The sequence below is a fragment of the Pseudorasbora parva genome, chromosome 25 (genome assembly GCF_024679245.1).
Source record: "Pseudorasbora parva isolate DD20220531a chromosome 25, ASM2467924v1, whole genome shotgun sequence".
Lineage (NCBI taxonomy): Eukaryota > Metazoa > Chordata > Actinopteri > Cypriniformes > Gobionidae > Pseudorasbora > Pseudorasbora parva.
This window is the reverse complement of record NC_090196.1, coordinates 32,974,925-32,998,481: the sequence shown is the minus strand read 5'-3', so window position 1 is coordinate 32,998,481 and position 23,557 is coordinate 32,974,925. Positions and strand designations below refer to the sequence as shown.

General features: G+C 38.9%; 1 protein-coding gene across 1 annotated transcript in view; it reads left to right on the top strand.

The window, feature by feature from the left end:
* The first annotated feature begins 791 nt into the window (after nt 1-791).
* Nucleotides 792-23,557, top strand: part of ppm1h (protein phosphatase, Mg2+/Mn2+ dependent, 1H) — a 95,984-nt gene continuing 73,218 nt past the window's right edge. Inside the window, exons 1-8 of the mRNA XM_067436293.1 lie at nt 792-1,190; nt 5,009-5,171; nt 7,427-7,789; nt 9,429-9,541; nt 11,619-11,703; nt 11,908-12,026; nt 13,805-13,868; nt 16,858-16,965. Of these exons, the coding sequence (XP_067292394.1) occupies nt 961-1,190; nt 5,009-5,171; nt 7,427-7,789; nt 9,429-9,541; nt 11,619-11,703; nt 11,908-12,026; nt 13,805-13,868; nt 16,858-16,965 (1,245 nt within the window). The 5' untranslated portion in view covers nt 792-960. The remainder of the gene's footprint in view (nt 1,191-5,008; nt 5,172-7,426; nt 7,790-9,428; nt 9,542-11,618; nt 11,704-11,907; nt 12,027-13,804; nt 13,869-16,857; nt 16,966-23,557) is intronic.

Here is a 23,557-nt window from a genome sequence, read left to right as displayed (position 1 = left end):
TCCAGGTGGTGGTTGAGGAGAGTCCCTCCATCTATATGTAAAAACACTTTGAGTGCTTAGAGAAGCGCTATATAAATGTAACAAATTATTATTATTGCATTATTCACTATACTGATTATTAAGTTATCTGACACTTAAAATATTTAAATAATCCTCTATTGTGGTTTGTTGCTGACGGTTGAATTGAATTTATGGTGGAAAAAAATTGCACTTTATTTTAAAGGTGCAGTGTGTACTCTATTGAAAGAAATGCAATATAATATGGACAACTATGATTTTAGTGGTGTATAAAGGCCTTACATAACGAAGCATTATGTTTTTATGACCTTAGAATGAGCTGTTTCTATCTAGACACACACACCTCGGGTCCCCTTACAGTGAAGTCGCCATTTTGGGCCGTCATGTTTCTACGGTAGCCCTACAGGGACAAACTTTTCTACAGAGCGCTAGTAACTCTCTGCTGTCTCAGATGATGACATCTTTGTCCTGTGTCGGCCACTGTAGCTTCTCTATGTGCTTTGAAAGGGAGGGGTGAGTGGATGCAATTCACAAGCTCGTCACTAAAATGTACACACTGCACCTATAAGTTGTCAGTCTAAGTATTGAATAATATTAACTACATGGTTGTGGTATGTTGCATAACTGTGCACTTTTTGCAACCTTTCACTGGGATTTGCATATTACAGCGGTGATATTTATATTTTACTAAAACCATGGAAGTAAATACTTACTTTTGATGGAGAGACAAAAGGAACGTGCATGTTTTTTTTTGTAAAACAGATAATAAGGAACCAAAATAAATGTGAGGGTCAAAGTCTCCGATGCCAATGACGTCATCCAGGGTTCAGTTCCGTCCGGTTACTGAAGGTGCGCTGCGTTTGAGCACCAGCGTTCAGTGCGCGTGCACCACCACCACCACCACCATCACCACCATCATCACCATCACCACACAACATCATCATGATGATGACACGCGTGCGGTCCGCCGTCTCCAACATCATCGGCGGCATCATGGCTTCGGGCTCCAGCGCGCACGAAAGCCACCCGGATCTGCCGGCCCGGTTCCAGTACAGCAGGCCGGATTTCCTCGCGTTGTCGCCGGATGAAGTGGAGTGCTCGGCGGATCACATCTCCAGACCCATCCTCATTCTCAAGGAGATGAAGCTGCCCTGGGCCGCCGGTTACGCGGAGTGAGTATCGACGCACGCGCGCGCGCGGATCCGAGCACGCGGATGCTGCGGAATGTGTGTGTGTGTGTGTGTGTGTGTGTGTGTTCTCGTGATGATAATTGCATGAGGAATAGAGAATGAAAGATCCACGACACGCATCCATGCTTTCATTTCCATGCAGGTTTTAGCAGGGCGCATGCGCGCATTTTGCGCATTATATCATAATCTGATTCAGATAAACTGTACACAGCAGACTCTAATATTACCGCATTGAAATAACTGTATGATGATTTATGGATATTGTTTTTAATATGCAGATGGTTTGATTCCCAAATTCAGAATGCTTTATCTGGAATCAAACTGTACTGAGAATATGTAAACAAACGCTTAATATGTGACCACAAAACCAAATTGAAATTGAGATTTATAATAACCTACATCATCTGAAAGCTGAATAACTAATCTTTCCATTGATATATGGGTTGTTAGCATAGGACAATATTTGGCCCGGCTATTTGTAAATCTGGAATCTGAGGGTGCAAAAAAATCAAAATATTGAGAAAATCCCCTTTAGAGTTGTTCAAATGAAAGCTTGTCCTTCGCAATGCATGTTACTACTTTATTACATTTTTGATATATTTACAGAATTTACCAAATATCTTCAATGAGCATGATCTTTACTTAATATCCTAATGATTTTTGACCCATGCAATGTATTGTCGGCTGTTGCCACAGATATACCTGTGAGACTCGTGACTGGTGAAGTGCTCCAGGGTCACAAATAATATATCAGACAGGCCTGGTTAAAGGGATAGTTCACCCAAAAATGAGAGTGTGATGTTTATCTGCTGACCCCCTAGTTTGTTTCTTCAGCAGAACACAAATGAAGATTTTTAACTCCAGCCGTTGCTCGTATAATGCATGTCAATGGGGTCTAATTTTGATATTCATTATACGAGCGACGGCTGGAGTTAAAAATCTTCATTTGTGTTCTCCTGAAGAAACAAACACACCTACATCTCGGACGCCCTGGGGGTCAGCAGATTAACATCACACTCTCATTTTTGGGGGAACTATCCCTTTAAGTTGTATGAATGTAACATATGTTTGGTATTAATGATATATGGATACTGTTTTTAATATGCCGATAGTTTGTTTCCCAAACTCAGAGTGCTTTATCAGGAATCAAACTGTACTGAGAATATGTAAACAAAAGCTGTTGTTAATATGACAGTGAGATGATGATCAATACTGACCCATTTGTTATTGTATTATTCTAATCAGTGAGTTGATTATGTCATTGCTCGTGTATATATATATATATATATATATATATATGCCTTCATCTTCAAGATGTTGAATTCCCCGTTGACTCTGATATGAGGATGTTAGAGCGCGACTCGCTCACTTCCCTTCCTGATGTCGGTGAAGAGAAGTGAGAGACTGGGAAAGAGCTCTCGAAGGCCTGGTCACATGACTCCTCTCAGGAGAACATTCTCTTAATGTCCTCTGGGTCCCGCGGTCTCAGGCTTAATGTCCACTGATCGGAAGTCAATCTTTAACTTCAGCAGTAGAGAATTAACCAGAACAACTGACCGTAAACACAGCCAGAGTGGAAGATTCTATCTATCTATCTATCTATCTATCTATCTATCTATCTATCTATCTATCTATCTATCTATCTATCTATCTATCTATCTATCTATCTATCTATCTATCTATCTATCTATCTATCTATCTATCTATCTATCTGTCTATTTGTCTGTTTATCTGTCTGTCTGTCTGTCTGTCTGTCTGTCTGTCTGTCTGTCTACATTGTGTACAAAAGTTTAAACAATCATTGGCAAAAACCCAAACCATAAACATCCCAAAAATTGAGTGATTATGTGTTTTTAACCTTGAACCTGACCCTGCAATCTGATTGGTTGTGAGAAATGTACTTCCTTGAATCCATTCAAATGTTTTACATAAAAAGCAGCATTTCCAGCAACATGAATGAGACGTCACAAATGCCCCTGCTGACGGTGTGGACTGTGCCAACCCTTTTAGATCCTCATTAACAAATGAGGATGCAGAATCAGTTTCCGTGGAAACCCTGTTGTGATAGGGCGATTATGAGAAGCTCGTGAGCGAGCGTCATGCTGTCCGCTGCTCTTTAGACTCACGCTGTGACTCTTCTGTGGAGATGATGGCAGTTGTGCATCATCAAGAAGCGTTTAGGAGCTTGAAAAGCTTTGTTTGAAGAAGAACTGATGAAGGTTGTAGATTTAAACTTAAAGGAAGTGTATGTAAGATTGTGGCCAAAACTGGTACTGCAATCCCTTTCAAATGACTGTAGAGCGGTGTCTCCTCCTCCCCCTGACTCGAGGTTGCCAGATTGGCTGCAGGATCAGCAGAAAGTTTGTAGATCTGCAGCTGAGGTCACTAGAGTAGATCTGGCAACCCCAAACACGACTGACTTCGTGATTGGTCGATAGGTGGAGGGCGGAGCTTCAGGCCAAAACACAACATGACATCATCAACATCAGTTGAGGGCTGCAACAACAACTTTATAATGACAATATCCTGGCCGGACTACTGTTGGCAGTGATAGAAGTGTTTGAAATTAACATGATTTCTTAATGTCTAGAGACATATCAGCGCCATTTTATGATACATTGAAATACATTTCTTACATACAGTTCCTTTAAAGCAGCACTTGGCAACTTTTGCTCTCGGGGTCCCCCTACAGTTGGGAAAAAATAATGTCCTCAACTACTGTCGAAAGCTCTGTCATCCTACAACAGGGGATGCCATCGCGCGTGCATTTGTTGACATGACAGCCCTGATAGCCCTGAACTAGTGATGCGCGGGTCGTCTCATAACCCGCGGACCCCGTATGTCTATTTAATGGTCGTGGGTGCGGGCGGGTTGTAAAAATATATACAGTGGTGCGGTGCGGGCCAAATAACTTCATAAAAGCGTCCCGCGGGTCGGTGCAGCACTAACAGTTCCCCTGAACACTGCAGGAGGAGTTCACATGCAGGTGTTCTTCTGGCGGCGCGTGTGAAATGTCTTCATCCCAGGTACAGTCAGTGGCAGATGTTTCAGCATGTCATAGGAATATAATTTCATGGGTTTTATTTTTTTCAAACGCCAAATAATCTCGATGCCCACGTTTACAAGCCAGCGTCATTATAGTAGTCTATTGGTTAGCGTTTTACAGAATCTATATGATACTTCAGTTCAATGTTTGAGTGGTAGCTCACCGTAACAAGCAGGACAGCATCGGTCGGGCACGCCTCCTTCAGCTCACGCCGACGAGCAAACGCTGGTCACATGTTGATCCTCGTCCTGCCTTTAATCCCATTACTTTTTCGTTCCCTCTTACTGCTTTCCTCCAACAAAACCTTTTCTTTCTTATTTGTCTGCACTGCTTCGGACATGACTATATTATCCGACGAACAAAGTTGGGCTCGCACGTCCGAATGTAAGGAAGTGTGTGTGTTGGTGGAAGTGACGTATATGCCGTAAAGCAGTCGAATTTTGTAGTTCATTTTGTTCTCGGTTTACTACCCGAAACCCGAAATTTAAAAGTACGATTAAAAACGATACAGACCCCGTCAGGCTATGGCAGACGTGTCATTCAACCTATTGTAAGTCGATGTATCCTCACAAGAGTCTTAAAAAATATATTATGAAGGTTGAAAAGTTACCTAGTGCTGCTTTAAGCAAGATTAACTTTTCCATCATTCTTATGGCAAAATTGTCATGTGATGTAATATATCAGCAGAAGCATTAATAACAGCAGCAGTTGTGTGTTAATGAGGAAACTGTAGCTGTGCTCTTCTGTCTCTAAGGGTGATCAATGCCGGTAAAAGTGCCCTAAACGAGGACCAAGCGTGTTGTGAGGTGGTGGAGCTGAGGAAAAGACCCGCAGACCCGTCCAGCCCCAGCTACACGCCCACCAGGAGACGCTCCTCTCTGCCCAGCGCAGACATACTGGAGACCATTGACAGCATGGTGAGGATCAGGCATAGACTGTAAAAAAATATGGCTGTAGTGTCCGTGACGTCAACCATAGGATTCCGATAAGCCGTTCTGAAGCTTAAAGTAGGGGCGAGCTGGCCATCGCCATCTTGCTTGCACGACATTGAGAATCACTTCCGCATAACAGAAAATGGGCAAAAAGGTGGCATGTGTGTGTGTTACAGGATGTATACTCCATCTAGTGTTCTTGTTCAGCATTACATGTTTATATTGCCCCGGCTGGCGGGCACCTGTTCTCCGATGCTTACAACATGAATAGTCAAGTACACCAGCATTTCTGTGTCCTCGTTCTTTCTACATGGTGTCAGAAGTGGCTTAGCTATTAATTAAAGCGAGAAAATGACAGCCAATGAACACTAGATGGAGTATACATCCCACACTGGGGGCGAGGCCTGTTACAGGAAAGCGCGCGACATGCTGTATTGGCCAGGGATGCGAGCTGACATCATTGACTTTGTCGGCAAATGCACAGTCTGCAATGAGTATGCCATTGAACAGCAGAAAGAGTCGATAATGTCCCACGAGCTACCAACACGCCCATGGCAGATAGTTAGCATTGACTTGTTCCAACTGAATGTCAAAGACTTTCGATGTATACTCCATCTAGTGTTCATGTTCAGCATTACATGTTTATATTGCCCCGGCTGGCGGGCGCCTGTTCTCCGGTGCTTACAACATGAATAGTCAAGTACTCCAGCATTTCTGTGTCCTCGTTCTTGCTACAGTGTGCGGGGCTTAGGTTACGCAATGACTATAGACAGCGGATAAACGGCTATCCACCTGCCACTCAAAGTGGCCACGCCCTTAATTATGCAGACATTTAAGGCTTTATATATTGTAGCAACTTAAAGGCTACACATTACATTTTTTCACCAGCGAGGTAATAACAGCGCTGTTTAGAGAAGATAACTAAGAATGGGCTAGAATCTCAGTTATGAACTGCTTCAGACGCTGTGAGAAGAGCAGATGCTGCAATATATTATGAGAAAATTAAAGTGTTTCTGAACTTGGATGCATGTAAACCTTTAGGAGGTTGTCCACACATTTTGTCTAAAACAAAACTAGGATCCTTTAAAACAGAATATTGGGGCACTGAGTGTGTTGTCTCAGTATAGATGTGATCCCAAGCGGCAACCTCCTGCGATCTCTCTTGAAGCCAATACGGAAGTAATGTAAACTGCAATTCCTAAACTGGGGATAGGCTCCAGAAGGAGCAGAATCTCATTGAGCCCTATGTTAAAATGCCCAACTTTACAGCAGAAAAAAATTGTATTTTAACATAAATTGTGGTTTTGGTCTATACGGCTAATGCCCTTCATGACAACTGAGGGGGTGAATTTTTTTTATAACTCATTCGTTTATAGGCTAACTGATAAAATCATGTTATGTTGTTGTTTTTTGCCTATGCAAAGGGATATGAAACTGTAGTGCGGCCAAGAGCGCTGCCTGGAACTACGTTTGCTGTGCGTTTTCTAGAAATAATTGCACACCTCACAGAACGTTCATCAGCCAATTAGATTCAAGCCTTTAACAGCCCTCGTAGTATAAATGTATATAAACTGCTGAGTAATCACATTGAGTGACCAGTAAGCTGATAACTCACAAATATCAGCTTATTGACTTTATTGATAAACCTGGTTATTTCCTTGTAGTGACGTCAAAAATAATAATGTCTGTATCTGACTCTGAGTATCCCAAATGTTTAATTATTAAAGCATGTCAGTGGGAGATTTACGGCTCATATTATCCCTCATCAGTTATTCAGCGTTTAGACTGAAGCTCTTCTACTTCTGCTGACTGAGATGAGAACACATCTTTACAATGCTCTGGGTCTTAAAGAGTCTGCGTCTGTGATATATGTCCTTATTTCATGTAAAACGCTCGCTCGCTCTGTATGGATGCGTTTAAATCTGCTCTAAGTTTGTGTTTTTGTCTCCTATCACACATGTGCTCTTCAATAAGCCGACAGAAAGCAGGTTAATGCGTTTACATGCCGCACGAAATCAGGGTAAGAGGCAAAAAACGACCTGTGTCGACCGGTTTATGCTTACGCCGCTTATGACCGTACTCTGATAAAAGAAAACGGGTTACCGCGTTTACATGACCATGTTCAATATCGGCATAATCGGCTTAAGTTTGTGCGTGTAAACACACTCATTGATTATCCAGCTCTTGATCCACCACTGTGTGAATCTTTCATTTGTTTTACCATAAATCTGTTTCTGCAGGAGGTGAAGGAGCTGGACTTCCACTACTGGGCTCTGTTCGACGGCCACGGCGGTTCTGGAGCTGCTGTTTTCGCGGCCAAGTTTCTCCACCTCCATATCGAGGAGCAGCTCCAGGAGGTGTTGGAGATCCTGCAGAACCCGTTGCTCCAGCCGCCCACATGCCTGGGTGAGGAGAACCCCATTCACCACCTCCACCCGTCGGCCGGCTGCTCCCAGAGAGGCCTGTCCAGGGCGGCCTCCCTCAGAGGGGCTGCGGGGGCCCCGGGGTCCCCGAACACAATGGCCCCGCGGTTCTTCATGGAGAAGAAGATCAAACAGGAGAGTCTGGTGGTGGGAGCCATAGAAAACGCCTTTAAGGAAATGGTGAGTCATTTGGATCAGTGAACTGTATCTCACACGGCCACTACACTGCAAAAAAGGCTCTTCTTATGTAGTATTCTTGTCTTGTTTCCAGTCACAATATCTAAATATTCTTAAATCAAGATGCATTTACCAGATAAGAAAAATTACATAAGATATTTTTTCTTATTTTTTGGGGAAAAATATCAAAATGAAGTTTTCTTAAAACAAGCAAAATGATCTGCCAATGGGGTGAGAAAAATAATCTTATTTCTGTTTGGGATGGAAACAAGAAACAAGATTTTAATCAGAAATAAGATTATTTTTCTCACCCCATTGGCAGATCATGTTGCCTGTTTTAAGCAAAAACTCACTTCATTTAGATTTTATTTTCAACAAAACAAGAACAAATATGGTATATGCATAGTAAATGCATTTTGATTTAAGAATTGTTAGATATATTACGGAAGCTTATTGCATTCACTTGAGAAAAAAAATCTACTCTGTTTTTCTGAATTAATGACTTAATTATCTCAGAATTATGAGAATTTTTCATGAATAATTTTTTTGCTCTGTTTTTCTGAATTACTCACTTAATTATCACAGAATTATGAGAGAATTTTTTCTTGAAAAAAAAAAAATTGTTCTGTTTTTCTGAATTAATGAGATCCCTCAAAGTCCTGCCAAGAGCTCTATTTTAGCTGGATTGCAGGGAAATAAACATGTCCCGCCTTTCAAGTTTAATCCAGTTTTATTTTACTTTGGGTTTGAAACATTGCTGCTGTCTTTATGTAATATAAATGGTATTGTTTTAGTGCGTCAATTTTGTACAGACACCTGTCAGTTTCTACTTATCAGATATGGTATGCTTTGCGAGCCCAATCTCAATGAAAATGCGTATAAATAGTAGTATAAATAAGTGTGCAATCTTGTGGAATGTATACCCTAAAATGAGTTTTGGTGTGCATATGGTACACAGTTTTTCACGTGCTTATGATACGCACTTTAGGGCGTTTACTTAGATGCAAACCAGCTAAAATAGAGCTCTTGGCAGGACTTTGAGGGATCTCATTAATTCAGAAAAACAGAATATTTTTTTTCAAGAAAAAATTATCTCATAATTCTGTGATAATTAAGTCATTAATTCAGAAAAACAGAGTAGATTTTTTTTTCTCAAGTGAATGCAATAAGCTTCCGTAATACATAGACTAGAAACAAGACAAAATTACTAAGAAAGAAGAGCGTTTTTTGCAGTCGGCCACTAGATGGCAGGCAGAGATCTTGCATGAATGATGCATTATATGATGCGGGTTTCTGAAGGATCATATGACACTGGAGACTGGAGTAATGATGATAAATTCAGCTTTGATCACAGGAATAAATTACACTTTACTATATATTAAAATAGATAATAATAATAATATTTCACAATATTACAGCTTTTTTTGTATTTCTTATAGCATGAATGCAGCCTGAGACTTCTTTAAAAACATTAAAAAATCTTACCATTCTAAAACTTTAGGCTGGTAGTGTGTATTCAGATAGAAAATGATTGCATTGATTTTTAAATAGCTTGTGTTTTCTTTACCTAAACATCAGCTAAATCCAGTCTGGTGTGTGTGTTAGTAAAGGGTTGAGTTCCCGTGTGTTTGTGTGATCTCAGGACGCTCACATCGCTCGAGAGAGGTCGGTGTACTCTATCTCTGGAGGATGTACGGCGCTAGTGGTGATGTATTTACTCGGAAAGCTGTACGTGGCCAATGCTGGCGACAGCAGGTGAGACTAAATATCACCAAAACACATCACCATTTTATAAAGCATATTTCATTTATTTTCATTTAAGAGAGCTTATGTCTAGACTGAAGAGATTGAAGAGATAGTACTGAATCATATATATATATATATATATATATATATATATATATATATATATATATATATATATATATTAAAATATATAATTTTCAATAATGCGTACATTATCATCCAAAAACTTGTGGTCAGTAAGATGTTTGTGTGTGTGTGTTTATAAGCCCTCTGTTCTTTCTGTGTCGTCTATGTTTAAGTGTAGTGTGCTTTGGTAATTATTGGTGTTTATTAAAAGTGTCTTTTGTTCATTCTGCATCATGCGTCAACTTTACAGTCCTGTGTTTGGTAAGTTTTATTATACAGTGAGGAAAATAAGTATTTGAACACCCTGCTATTTTGCGAGTTCTCCCACTTGGAAATCATGGAGGGGTCTGAAATTGTCATCGTAGGTGCATGTCCACTGAGAGAGACATAAAAAAAAACCAGAAATCACAATATATGATTTTTTAAAACTATTTATTTGTATGATACAGCTGCAAATAAGTATTTAAACACCTGAGAAAATCAATGTTAATCTTTGGTACAGTAGCCTTTGTTTGCAATTACAGAGGTCAAACGTTTCCTGTCATTTTTCTCCAGGTTTGCTCACACTGCAGGAGGGATTTTGGCCCACTCCTCCACACAGATCTTCTCTAGATCAGTCAGGTTTCTGGCCTGTCGCTGAGAAACACAGAGTTTGAGCTCCCTCCAAAGATTCTCTATTGGGTTTAGGTGTGGAGACTGGCTAGGCCACGCCAGAGCCTTCTTACAGAGCCACTCCTTGGTTATCCTGGCTGTGCTTCGGGTCATTGTCATGTTGGAAGACCCAGCCTCGACCCATCTTCAATGCTCTAACTGAGGGAAGGAGGTTGTTCCCCAAAGCTTCGCAATACATGGCCCCAGTCATCCTCTCCTTAATACAGTGTTGTCGCCCTGTCCCATGTGCAGACAAACACCCCCAAAGCATGATGCTGCCACCCCCATGCTTCACAGTAGGGATGAGGTTCTTGGGATGATACTTATATTCTTCTTCCTCCTAACAAGTTTAGTGGAATTATGTTATATTTTGGTCTCATCTGACCACATGACTTTCTCCCATGACTTCTCTGGATCATCCAAATGGTCATTGGCAAACTTAAGACGGGCCTGGACATGTGCTGGTTTAAGCAGGGGAACCTTCCATGCAATGCATGATTTCAAACCATGATGTCTTAGTGTAAAACCAACGGTAACCTTGAAAACGGTGGTCCCAGCTCTTTTCAGGTCATTGACCAGCTCCTCCCATGTAGTTCTGGGCTGATTTCTCACCTTTCTTAGGGTCATTGAGACCCCACGAGGTGAGATCTTGCATGGAGCCCCAGTCCGAGGGAGATTGACAGTCATATTTAGCTCCTTCCATTTTCTAAGGATTGCTCCAACAGTGGACCTTTTTTCACCAAGCTGCTTGGCAATTTCCCCGTAGCCCTTTCCAGCCTTGTGGAGGTGCACAATTTTGTCTCTCGTGTCTTTGGACAGCTCTTTGGTCTTGGCCATGTTAGTAGCTGGATTCTTACTGATTGTATGGGGTGGACAGGTGTCTATATGCAGATAACGACCTCAAACAGGTGCATCTAATTTAGGATAATAAATGGAGTGGAGGCGGACATTTTAAAGGCAGACTAACAGGTCTTTAAGGGTCAGAATTCTAGCTGATATATATATATATATATATATATATATATATATATATATATATATATATATATATATATATATATATATAATTTTCAATATTGCGTACACTATCATCCAAAACTTATGGTCAGTAAGATGTTTGTGTGTGTGTTTATAAGCCCTCTGTTCTTTCTGTGTCGTCTATGTTAAAGTGTAGTGTTTTTTGGTAATTCATGATGGTTATTAAAAATGTTTTTTGTTCATTCTGCATCATGCGTCAACTTTACAGTCCTGTGTTTGGTAAGTTTTATTACATATGAAATCTCTTGCATCAGTTTGTTGTGTGTTTCAGGGCTCTGATCATCCGTGCAGGGGAGATCATCCCCATGTCCAGCTCCTTCACTCCCGAATCGGAGCGCCAGCGACTTCAGTTCCTGGTGAGAGATCTGGATTTCCCAGAGAATTCTGATCCAGTTTATTTAGCAAACTAAACGTTTATTCCTCAGCTGTGCTTTGTTCAGCAGCTGGCCTTGGAAAATGATTTCCCCACACTTAGATGTTTGTTTGAATTATTTCAAGGACAAGATCCCAGATTATGGAGCATGTTTGCGGTTTTACTCTCTGTTTTTCATTTCTCCCAGGCTCACCTGCAGCCATCTCTGCTGGGAAATGATTTCACACACTTGGAGTTTCCCAGAAGGGTCACGAAAAAAGAGGTTGGGAAAAGAATGCTGTACCGAGACTTCACAATGAACGGATGGTGAGTTTGACTATTGGCAGAACAGTTCATATTATTCTGCTCAAAAGTTGCCCACTTAGGAAGACACTCGCATGTAAAGGGACAATTTTATTTGCCTTGATCAAATAACCAAAAAACGGACCATATAAATAATAACAATAAATTTAAAAAAGGTTCTTGAATGTCTGAATTTTAGGTAGTTCACCCAAAAATTCTCTTAATGTCATTACAAAACCAAATGATTTTGAATGTTTTGAATAATGTGCTCATTTATTTTTTCCATGCAATTATAATATATAATGTATATAATTATAATTATAATAAAAAGTATTTAAAAACATCATAAATGCACCATAACCGTTATCAATGAGTCTTGCACAAAAGTCTGTTATTTAAACAAACTGCAATGTACAGGTCCTTCTCAAAATATTAGCATATTGTGATAAAGTTCATTATTTTCCATAATGTAATGATAAAAAATAAACTTTCATATATTTTAGATTCATTGCACACCCACTGAAATATTTCAGGTCTTTTATTGTTTTAATACTGATGATTTTGGCATACAGCTCATGAAATCTCAAAAAATTAGCATATCATGAAAAGGTTCTCTAAACGAGTTATTAACCTAATCATCTGAATCAGCTAATTAACTCTAAACACCTGCAAAAGATTCCTGAGGCTTTTAAAAACTCCCAGCCTGGTTCATTACTCAAAACCGCAATCATGGGTAAGACTGCCGACCTGACTGCTGTCCAGAAGGCCATCATTGACACCCTCAAGCGAGAGGGTAAGACACAGAAAGACATTTCTGAACGAATAGGCTGTTCCCAGAGTGCTGTATCAAGACACCTCAGTGGGAAGTCTGTGGGAAGGAAAAAGTGTGGCAAAAAACGCTGCACAACGAGAAGAGGTGAGCGGACCCTGAGGAAGATTGTGGAGAAGGACCGATTCCAGACCTTGGGGGACCTGCGGAAGCAGTGGACTGAGTCTGGAGTAGAAACATCCAGAGCCGCCGTGCACAGGCGTGTGCAGGAAATGGGCTACAGGTGCCGCATTCCCCAGGTCAAGACACTTTTGGGCTACAGAGAAGCAGCACTGGACTGTTGCTCAGTGGTCCAAAGTACTTTTTTCGGATGAAAGCAAATTTTGCATGTCATTCGGAAATCAAGGTGCCAGAGTCTGGAGGAAGACTGGGGAGAAGGAAATGCCAAAAAGCCTGAAGTCCAGTGTCAAGTACCCACAGTCAGTGATGGTCTGGGGTGCCATGTCAGCTGCTGGTGTTGGTCCACTGTGTTTTATCAAGGGCAGGGTCAGTGCAGCTCGCTATCAGGAGATTTTGGAGCACTTCATGCTTCCATCTGCTGAAAAGCTTTATGGAGATGAAGATTTGGTTTTTCAGCACGACCTGGCACCTGCTCACAGTGCCAAAACCACTGGTAAATGGTTTACTGACCATGGTATTACTGTGCTCAATTGGCCTGCCAACTCTCCTGACCTGAACCCCATAGAGAATCTGTGGGATATTGTGAAGAGAAAGTTGAGAGACGCAAGACCCAACACTCTGGATGAGCTTAAGGCCTCTATCGAAGCATCCTGGGCCTCCAAAAAAAATAGTGTGGCTGTTCAACACTAACATAGATGGTTTTATAACCATACTAATTTGTTGAATCAGTATTCACGCTCTGTAGCTTAAACTCTTTTCTTTCAGTGAAATCTCAGACACTCTTGAGTTTTCCTGCACTCGAGTGTCTCTTCGATGCGTCTCTGTTTGATGTTTGTTGTGTTGTTTTGTGCAGGGCGTACAAAACAGTTCAGGAAGAAGATCTGAAGTTTCCACTCATTTACGGAGAAGGAAAAAAGGTAAGATGGCAGTTATTCCTTCTTCACTCCAAGAAGGTCATCTTAGAGTCATATATGTCTTTAAATGATTTTAGTTGCCTGTATCGCTATATTTCTACACTCTTAGAAAAAAAGGTTTATTGTAATAGATCTCTAGGGTTCTTGACTCATTTTTAAAGAACACTTTATTGCAGAAAGTTTCCAAATAGTCAAACACAAATTCATAGCGGTCTACACATACAGGATGATTTTCAAATTCAATAACCAGCAAATTCAACCATTAATTCGTACACGTTTTGAAACGTTTAGAAAAGTGTAAAAATACTTGTGTATTGTCTTTTGCATTAGTGAATGTCCGTGCATTTGCACATGGTATCTTGTGAATATGAATTTGTTTGAGTTTGTAAATTGCTGCTTGCAAAACTTTGTGAAAGTAAATATGTTTGCTTTACACATTCTTGAGCCATTTTGTAGAGATTAGAGACTGATTTAGCTCCACAGTTAAATGGTTTTTTAAGTTGCGTCTCTTTAAGAAAGAATTATAAGGTTAAAAAAATCTTGATGACCTTTATAAGGGTTTTTCTTTTCCAAATTTGGAGAATGAACCATCATATCAGAGAATTTGAAAAAGGAAAAAAAAACATCAAGGCCTTATCATCTTCAGATGTTCTGAAGCAATTGCGACATGAGATTGCACCTCTATTGTTCTGATGTCAGCGAGACAGAGCGATTACAAAAAAGAAAGGCTGAGGGAGTAACGGCAAATTTGACATCTTTCTGACCAAACGTGATCAATCTCTCAATATTTTTCCTCTTTTGGAATGTCTTAGAAACACTATCAGTTTTTTTTTCTATTGGGGCAAATTGGAGATTCTGAAAACCTTGGAAATGTGAAAAATGTCCTTTACTTTTCACTCATATCACTTTGAGAAGAAAAGGTTCTACATGGAACCTTCAAGGGTTCCTTCAGGTGCTTCATATATAGAACCTTTTAGGGGTTCCATCATGGGAACCCTATCCACAACTTTCCCAAACTCTGAACTTTCCCATGATCGCTATGGCAATGTAGAACACGCCGGTAACGAACTTCCGGTTTACGTTAGTCTGTACTCTTATCAGCTAAATGTTGGTTGTATTATGAGGATTCAGGAGTAGACTTTTACCACAACGCTTCAGGCAAAATGATCACATGTCCCAAATGGTCGCATGGATCTGACTATCTTACAAGAACTTACTAATATCTGTAGCATTAAGCGGTTCACCTGAGTTATGCGGCGCAGACATTTTGCCACCGTGTGTAGGCTTGGCTGTTCCTATGATCCACGCAAGAGTTACCTTCCGTCCATGCGCCTGTAAATCGATTTTTTTGATTATAAATAAAGGTTTATTTGTTTCTAGTTATTTATTTTGTTAGATATTTCCACTTTGCGGGAGTCCCGCAAAATAATTTTATTTTCCCACGACACGCACACATTACACATCTTGCCTCCCGCATCCGCATTCACCATCAAATATGATCCTGCGCCGCACTCGGTTGTGCTGGGTCCCACGGGAGTGCATGTCTCTATTTAACGTTAGGCTGTTAGAGCGGTCTTGCTACACAATAAATTTGTAAATTATTGAAAACAATAAACATACCCCTTGCAAAACATTATACAGTTGTACTGCAGTATTTTAAATAGGTTAAACTAATATATTATATAAACTCAATGATTAAATTTACAGCAATGAAATATTAATTTTTATTACAATGCACTTAAATTATTTGAAGTTTATGCATCTATTTAATCATGTGGATTAAAAAAAAGTCTACTGACAATATTTCAACAATTACAAATATTAAAATATAAATATTACTTCTACATCACAATTCTTGAGTTTATTTGAAGCTCGTTGGGCCTTGAATGGGTGCGTATGGTGCTAGGCAACGTGTCAAACGGGTCCGTTTATGTTGCATGGTTTATGGAAGCAAGTAGGTTTCGAAGGTGTGAGACCCAGGCGCTCGGCGGCGCTCGGCGCTCATTAACCCCAGCGAGAGCAGCCTTAACTCGGCTAGTCCTTCTGACGACTGCCGCTGCCTGGCAGAAGCCCCTCCCATTACGCAAATGTGCGTCTGTTGTGTAGTGAATGAAGCGAATGGAGTCAAAATGTTCACGCGTCCATGTTCACGAGAATAGCGCTATTTATTCGCGTCACTTGCGTCTGGTGTGAACGCAGCATAACTGTCATGTGTGCTAAACCGGAACTGAGATACCGTCAACCGGAAGTATTGAGTGTCATGGCGACGCCCACTAAGACTTGCAGGAAAGTTGTGGATTATGCCTGTTTTTACAAGATGCAGTATGAGTCTCAGGTGTACCCAGAATGTGTGTGAAGTTTCAGCTCAAAATACGCCACAGATCATTGATTATACCACGCTGTAAACGGCCATTTTTGAGTGGAAGGAAAAGCGGGCTGTTTTCATACATGTGTCTTTAAATGTAAATATGCTGCTGCTCCGCCCCCTTTCCAGAAGAGGGCGGAGCCTTTACAGCTCGTGCCTCCGATACGCTGCCAAAAACAAAAACATCTGTGTGGTTTTGATGATCATCTCTATCGCACTCGCGTGACATTGCGGTTCTTCGTCATCCTGAGAGTTTATTCTCTGCATGTGTCACTTCTGATATATGATTTTCATTAGTATTATACTACGTCTTATTGTGCTTAAACTGTCACACACGGTTCACAAACACATGTTCACATAAAAACATAAAGAAGTGACATTTGTATATCAGTATGTGTATATATATATATATATATATATATATATATATATATATATATATATATATATATATATATATATATATATATATATATATATATATATATATATATATATAATAGTATATACAATGGAACCATGATGTCACTAAAGAAGCTTTATATGAGGAAGGTAGAGATGTAGAATGGTTTGGAAAGCGGTCTCATGTTGGCATTAAGTGTGTGTGTTTGTGTTTGTGTCGCTCAGGCTCGTGTTCTGGCCACCATCGGCATCACCCGAGGACTCGGCGATCACGACCTGAAAGTTCACGACTCTGACATCGCCATCAAGCCCTTCCTCTCGTGTTCTCCTGAGGTTTGGAACTCACTTTACACACACATTAATGCAGGGGTCTCAAACTCAATTTACATGGGGGCCGCTGAAGGTAGAAAAAAAGAAAAAGAAAGAGCAACCCTCCCCCCTCCCCCCCCAAAAAAAGAAAGAGCACAACTGATCCAATCTCCTCAGTCTGTATTATTAACAGTTCTTCAACATGAATGTTTCTTCTGAACATGAATGGTTTATAGTCTTCTCTTGCCTACTCGTTATATATATATATATATATAGCCAATATATTTTTTTGGATTTTTGGATTTGGTTGTTATCCTTCATACCTATCTATTACCAACAGGTGTGTGATGGTAATTGTGTACTAATGCATCGAAATATAGCCAATAGAAATTAATTAATTATGTAATACTGCAATAATAAATGTTTTATTATTATTTAAAATAATTGACTAATTCAAAACAAGGCCATAACCAGGTCAAACAGAACAGGGAAAGAAATTCTAGGTCTAATCCTAGTTGGGAAATAATCTATTTGGGACTATTTGCAAAAAATATTTGCATTAATTTGTGTCAAATTTATTAATAATAGACTTTTAGTAAACCGTCTCAAATGTTCAGAGTTATAATCTGCTCATATAGTTTTCTTCATTAAAATGTTCATTAATGATTGTATATTAAGAGCATTGACATGTTGGATTTTTTGTGCAGTTTTGTGATTCCACCGGTAAGAATAGTCTCTCTCTGCAATGGCATTACGCGATAGATTGACGCGCTCGCCTGTGTGTGCGTGCGTGTGCATGCGTGTGTGTGCGTGTGTGCGTGCGTGCGTGCGTGCGTGCGTGTGTGCGTGTGTGCGTGTGTGCGTGTGTGAATGTAAGCCCCGCCTACTCTGATTTGATTGGCTATTTGAGTGCAGTTAAACCACATTCATTTAGACTCTCTGATCAGCCTCTGTTCATGTCAATCATGCGGTGTCAACCAATTATACTGCATAAGAGAGGGCCGAGCTAACTCTCTCTCTCACACACACACGCGCACACACGCGCGCACACGCACACGCACACACACACACACACACACAGAGTGAGGTATAAAGCGCACCACACGCAACAACTCTGCCAAAAAAATGCGCGGGCCGCACTAACACTAAGCTTTGATGTCAAGTAGAGGGCCACAAAATATTATCCTGCGGGCCGCGAGTTTGAGACTCCTGCATTAAAGGGATACTTCATCGCTTTTTCATATCAAACTATGCTATTCCCTTAAATAAAATGAGCTGATACACACCTCTCTCACCTTAATCTCGCTGACGCGTGGTGACGATCTGATAGCATTTAGCTTAGCCCACTATGGTACCAAACAGAGATCAAGTTAGAAGCGACCAAACGAATATACGTTTTCCCTATTTAAATACAGTTACACCAATAGCTGAACGATCAAGTATGGTGACAAAATAAAACGTGGCGCTTAGCGGATTAAAAAGGAGAACTATTTTGTGTGGAGGAATTGCACTTCTGAGAGTACTTTGACTCGGGGCAGTAAAAAGTCCCGGCGGAAAAATCCTCCCTCACCTCTCTCTCTCATTTCTGCCAATAGGGGGGACAAGCTCATTAAATATGCATATCTTATCCAATCCTAGCCGTGGGCGTTTACTTCAAAGTCTCCAGTGACACGCCCATCAAAACCCAGCGTTCAGGGGAGAGCCTCAAAACCAGTGTGGAAAATAGCCTATTACTGATTAGTTATGATGTTTTTGAATGTAAAAACCTCACGAACGTCAGTAGTTGACCTCAGACAAAAGTATAAAAAAGAAAAAAAGACAATTCATGACACCTTTAAACACAGTAAAATGTTGTTTTGTCGTGGTTTTGCCAAACCTTCTGGAGTGTACTTAGGAATTATGCTTTAGTTATTTTTTGGAGGGATATGGTACCGTGGTATTACTGTGGTGTGTGTGGCAGGGTTATTATCATTAACTGAAAGCCAAGGCATCATGTCTCATTTTCATTTAGTTCAAGTTGAAGTACTAAAATAACTAAAACAAAATAATAATAAAAACTATATAGATGACAATTATTTTTTAAATAAAAATAGGCTACATTTTATATAATATATTATAATTTAATATTAAATATATATATTTATGTTCATGCAAATTTTAATAAAATTTTTTGACAATTTTGACAATTTAAAAAATATATAATATAATTAAGACTTCTTATAATTAATACATTGATTGATATTATAATTTAAATAATTATTAATATTAAGTGCTAAAATAACAAACAAAATAAAATAAAACTGTAAAAACTATACAGACATAAAAAAATTCAAAGTAGTATAAAAGTATATCAGTGATACTTACATTTACCATCGTATTGGTATGTTGTTTGGAAAAAGTACCATGGTATTACTGTAAAGGTACTGTAAGGTACCTACTGAAAAGGTAATATTATGTTGATTATTTATCATGGTAATACCATGATTTTGTTTATATAAAGATTTTTTAACAAGGTATTATGGTATTACTACATTTTTGGATATGGTACTAAGTAATACTGTGGTAAATGTCCACACAGATTGGTAATAGCATTGTTTTTGGATATGCTACTATGGTATTACTATGATTTGTGGACAATTTGTCATGGTATTTCTATATTGTTGGAAAAAGAGCCACTGTATTACTGTTTTTTTTTTTTTTTTGTATTATAGTATTACCCTAGCCTAGAAATCTAGACGCACCCTAGCGGCAGCAAATTTAATCTGCCCGCAAGCGTCGTCTAGGAACTCTCAATACTCTTCTGAGCTGTATTCCCTCACTCTGGACGGGCCAATCACATCGTGTATAGAGTCGGCGGGCGGGGCCATAATGACGACGGCCGAGTTGTGTTTGCGTGCTTCTAGTAAACACAGAAACTGGCGAACGGCGGTCTTTCAAATCAGCTCTGACCGCGATTCTGGAAGACTTGAGTTAAGCTTTTCTCTGAGAAAGGGACAAAGAACGGCACTGAAGTCATTCTTAAAAAGGGAAGATGTGTTCGGAGTTTAGCCGACCGGATACGGCGAATGTTTAATCTGTCAGCGAGCTCTGCTTCACCTTCGTTGCTCTGGTTGGTGTAGCGCTATCCTATCGCGTGCAGAGGGAGTTTGAAAGACAACCGTTTATCCGCCCCTCGGATTGAGCTGTCAATGGTGAGTTTCCAGACCAAACATCTTGATGTGAGTCTGGCTTGTCAGGCTAGAAATTTACCATCATGTTTTTGGGGCATTTACCATGGTATCATCGTGTTTTTTGGGGGACATCTACCATAGTATCATGTTTTTGGGGACATTTACCATGGTATCATCATGTTTTTGGGGACATTTGCCATGGTTACAATGGCCCTCGCTTATCAAAAGTGCGTACACCAAATTTCCAGCGTACACCTTGCGTACACCCAAACCCACGGTGACTTTGAGATTTATCAAAATGGACGTTGGCGTACAGCACGCTCAAATCCTACGCCAGCTCAGGAGGTGGAGTACGCATGTTTGAGTTAGTGCGAAAATGCACAGAAAAACTATTCCTAAGAAATGCTATATTATGACCCACTGTAAAAAACAACAACAACATAGTAATTATAAACTTCTGTGTTTATTTTTGAGCAACGTATTCAATGTTTAATTTGTGTGACTATAGGCTACCAAAGCATTTGATGCATGTATTCCTCCAGTTGCGAGCCTGTACGGCAGCTGCGCACGGACTGGGACTGAATAATTCAGACTGACAAAATAATAAAAATTACATTCTTCTTCTTTTAAATATTAATAAAATAAATAATAACGACATTCTTCTTCTAAATAACAATAAGCGTCATTAATAATAAAAATCATAATAATATAATAAAAAGAATCGTACAAATTGTCATGCAATTATTAATGTGAATGAATGGAGGCTACTCCATATCACATCATCGAAATACGAAATTAAATGCTAATTGTTTCAAAACGTGCTGTAAAATAATGCACTGTGAGGTAGGTCTAATTTATCATCCTAACAGCTTTAAACTGCTGGAATGCGCTTCTCAACCTACACACTATTAACAGTACTCGTAATTTGGGTCCATATTCGTTTGTTTTTTGGGTGCCTTTAATCCCACTCTTTAAACTCCCAAATAAAACAATTTTGCTTTTTTCCACTTCCCCGGTGATGGTCTGGATGGGCGCGTCTCAATCATCTCACTAGTTCAGTAGTCCGAGCACTGATCAGGGATCAGCCCATTGACTTATGTCCTGATCTGTGCCCTGACTAGTGGACTAGTGAGATGATTGAGCGCGCCCGATCTCCACGTCGGAGAAGTTTCGCTTCTTTGCCGTCTTCCGCTTGTCCATGGCGTAAAATGAGGGCGTGGGGGAGGCGGAGACTTGAATATATAGGGGCGTGTTATTCTAATGACGATCGTTTTCAGCCGCGGCATTTATCAAGGGCAGGTATTGCGTACACCTGGATTGCAGAGGTGTGCACAGCTTCATAAATCAGGCAGTGAGAGGAGTGTAAGCATAATCTTACACCAATATATACGGCCGTTTCCACGCAAGATTGATAAATGAAGGCCATTGTGTTTTTTGGGAACATTTACCATGGTATCAACATGTTTTTTGGGACATTTACCATGGTATCATCATGTTTTTGGGGACATTTGCCATGGTTACATCATGTTTTTTGGGACATTTACCATGGTATCAACATGTTTTGGGGACATTTACCACTGTATCATCTTGATTTTTGGGGGACATTTACCATGGTGTCATCATGTTTTTGGGGACATTTGCCATGGTATCAACATGTTTTGGGGATATTTACCACTGTATCATCTTGTTTTTGGGGGGACATTTACCACTGTATCATGTTTTTGTGGACATTTACCATGAATACCAAAAGTGTATATACTATGACATAAAACTGAATTTATTAAATTATCACAAGGTCAAAAAAGACAAAAATCCAAAATGAATACAGCGTATACTATGACATAAAAATTAAAAAATTAAATTATCAAATAAAGTCAAAATGGACAGAAATCCCAAATTACGTTAGTGTATTCTATAAAATAAAAGTGGAAGTTATTCAATTATCACAGTCAAAATAGACAAAACTCCAAAATTACGACAGTGTATACTATGACATAAAAGTGGAAATTATTCAATTATCACAAAATCAAAATGGACAAAAATACAAAATTACGACAGTGTATACTATGACATAAAAGTGGAAATTATTCAATTATCACAAAGTCAAAATAGACAAAAATACAAAATTACGACAGTGTATACTATGACATAAAAGTGGAATTTATTCAATTATCTCAATGTCAAAATAGACAAAAATACAAAATTACGACAGTGTATACTATGACATAAAAGTGGAATTTATTCAATTATCACAAAGTCAAAATGGACAAAAATACAAAATTACGACAGTGTATACTATGACATAAAAGTGGAAATTATTCAATTATCACAAAGTCAAAATAGACAAAAATACAAAATTACGACAGTGTATACTATGACATAAAAGTGGAATTTATTCAATTATCTCAAAGTCAAAATAGACAAAAATACAAAATTACGACAGTGTATACTATGACATAAAAGTGGAATTTATTCAATTATCACAAAGTCAAAATGGACAAAAATACAAAATTACGACAGTGTATACTATGACATAAAAGTGGAATTTATTCAATTATCTCAAAGCCAAAATGGACAAAAATACAAAATTACGACAGTGTATTCTATGACATAAAAATGGAAATTATTCAATTTTCAGGACAAAATTCCAAAATTACGACAGTGTATACTATGACATAAAAGTGGAATTTATTCAATTATCACAAAGTCAAAATGGACAAAAATACAAAATTACGACAGTGTATACTATGACATAAAAGTGGAATTTATTCAATTATCTCAAAGTCAAAATGGACAAAAATACAAAATTACGACAGTGTATACTATGACATAAAAGTGGAAATTATTCAATTATCACAAAGTCAAAATAGACAAAAATACAAAATTACGACAGTGTATACTATGACATAAAAGTGGAAATTATTCAATTTTCAGGACAAAATTCCAAAATTACGACAGTGTATACTATGACATAAAAGTGGAATTTATTCAATTATCACAAAGTCAAAATGGACAAAAATACAAAATTACGACAGTGTATACTATGACATAAAAGTGGAATTTATTCAATTATCTCAAAGTCAAAATGGACAAAAATACAAAATTACGACAGTGTATACTATGACATAAAAGTGGAATTTATTCAATTATCTCAAAGTCAAAATGAACAAATACAAAATTACGACAGTGTATACTATGACATAAAAGTGGAAATTATTTAATTATTTCAAAGACCAAAATAGACAAAAATACAAAATTACGACAGTTTATACTATGACATAAAAGTGGAAATTATTCAATTATCTCAAAGACAAAATGGACAAAATTCCAAAATTACGACAGTGTATACTATGACATAAAAGTGGAAATTATTCAATTATTTCAAAGACCAAAATAGACAAAAATACAAAATTACGACAGTTTATACTATGACATAAAAGTTGAAA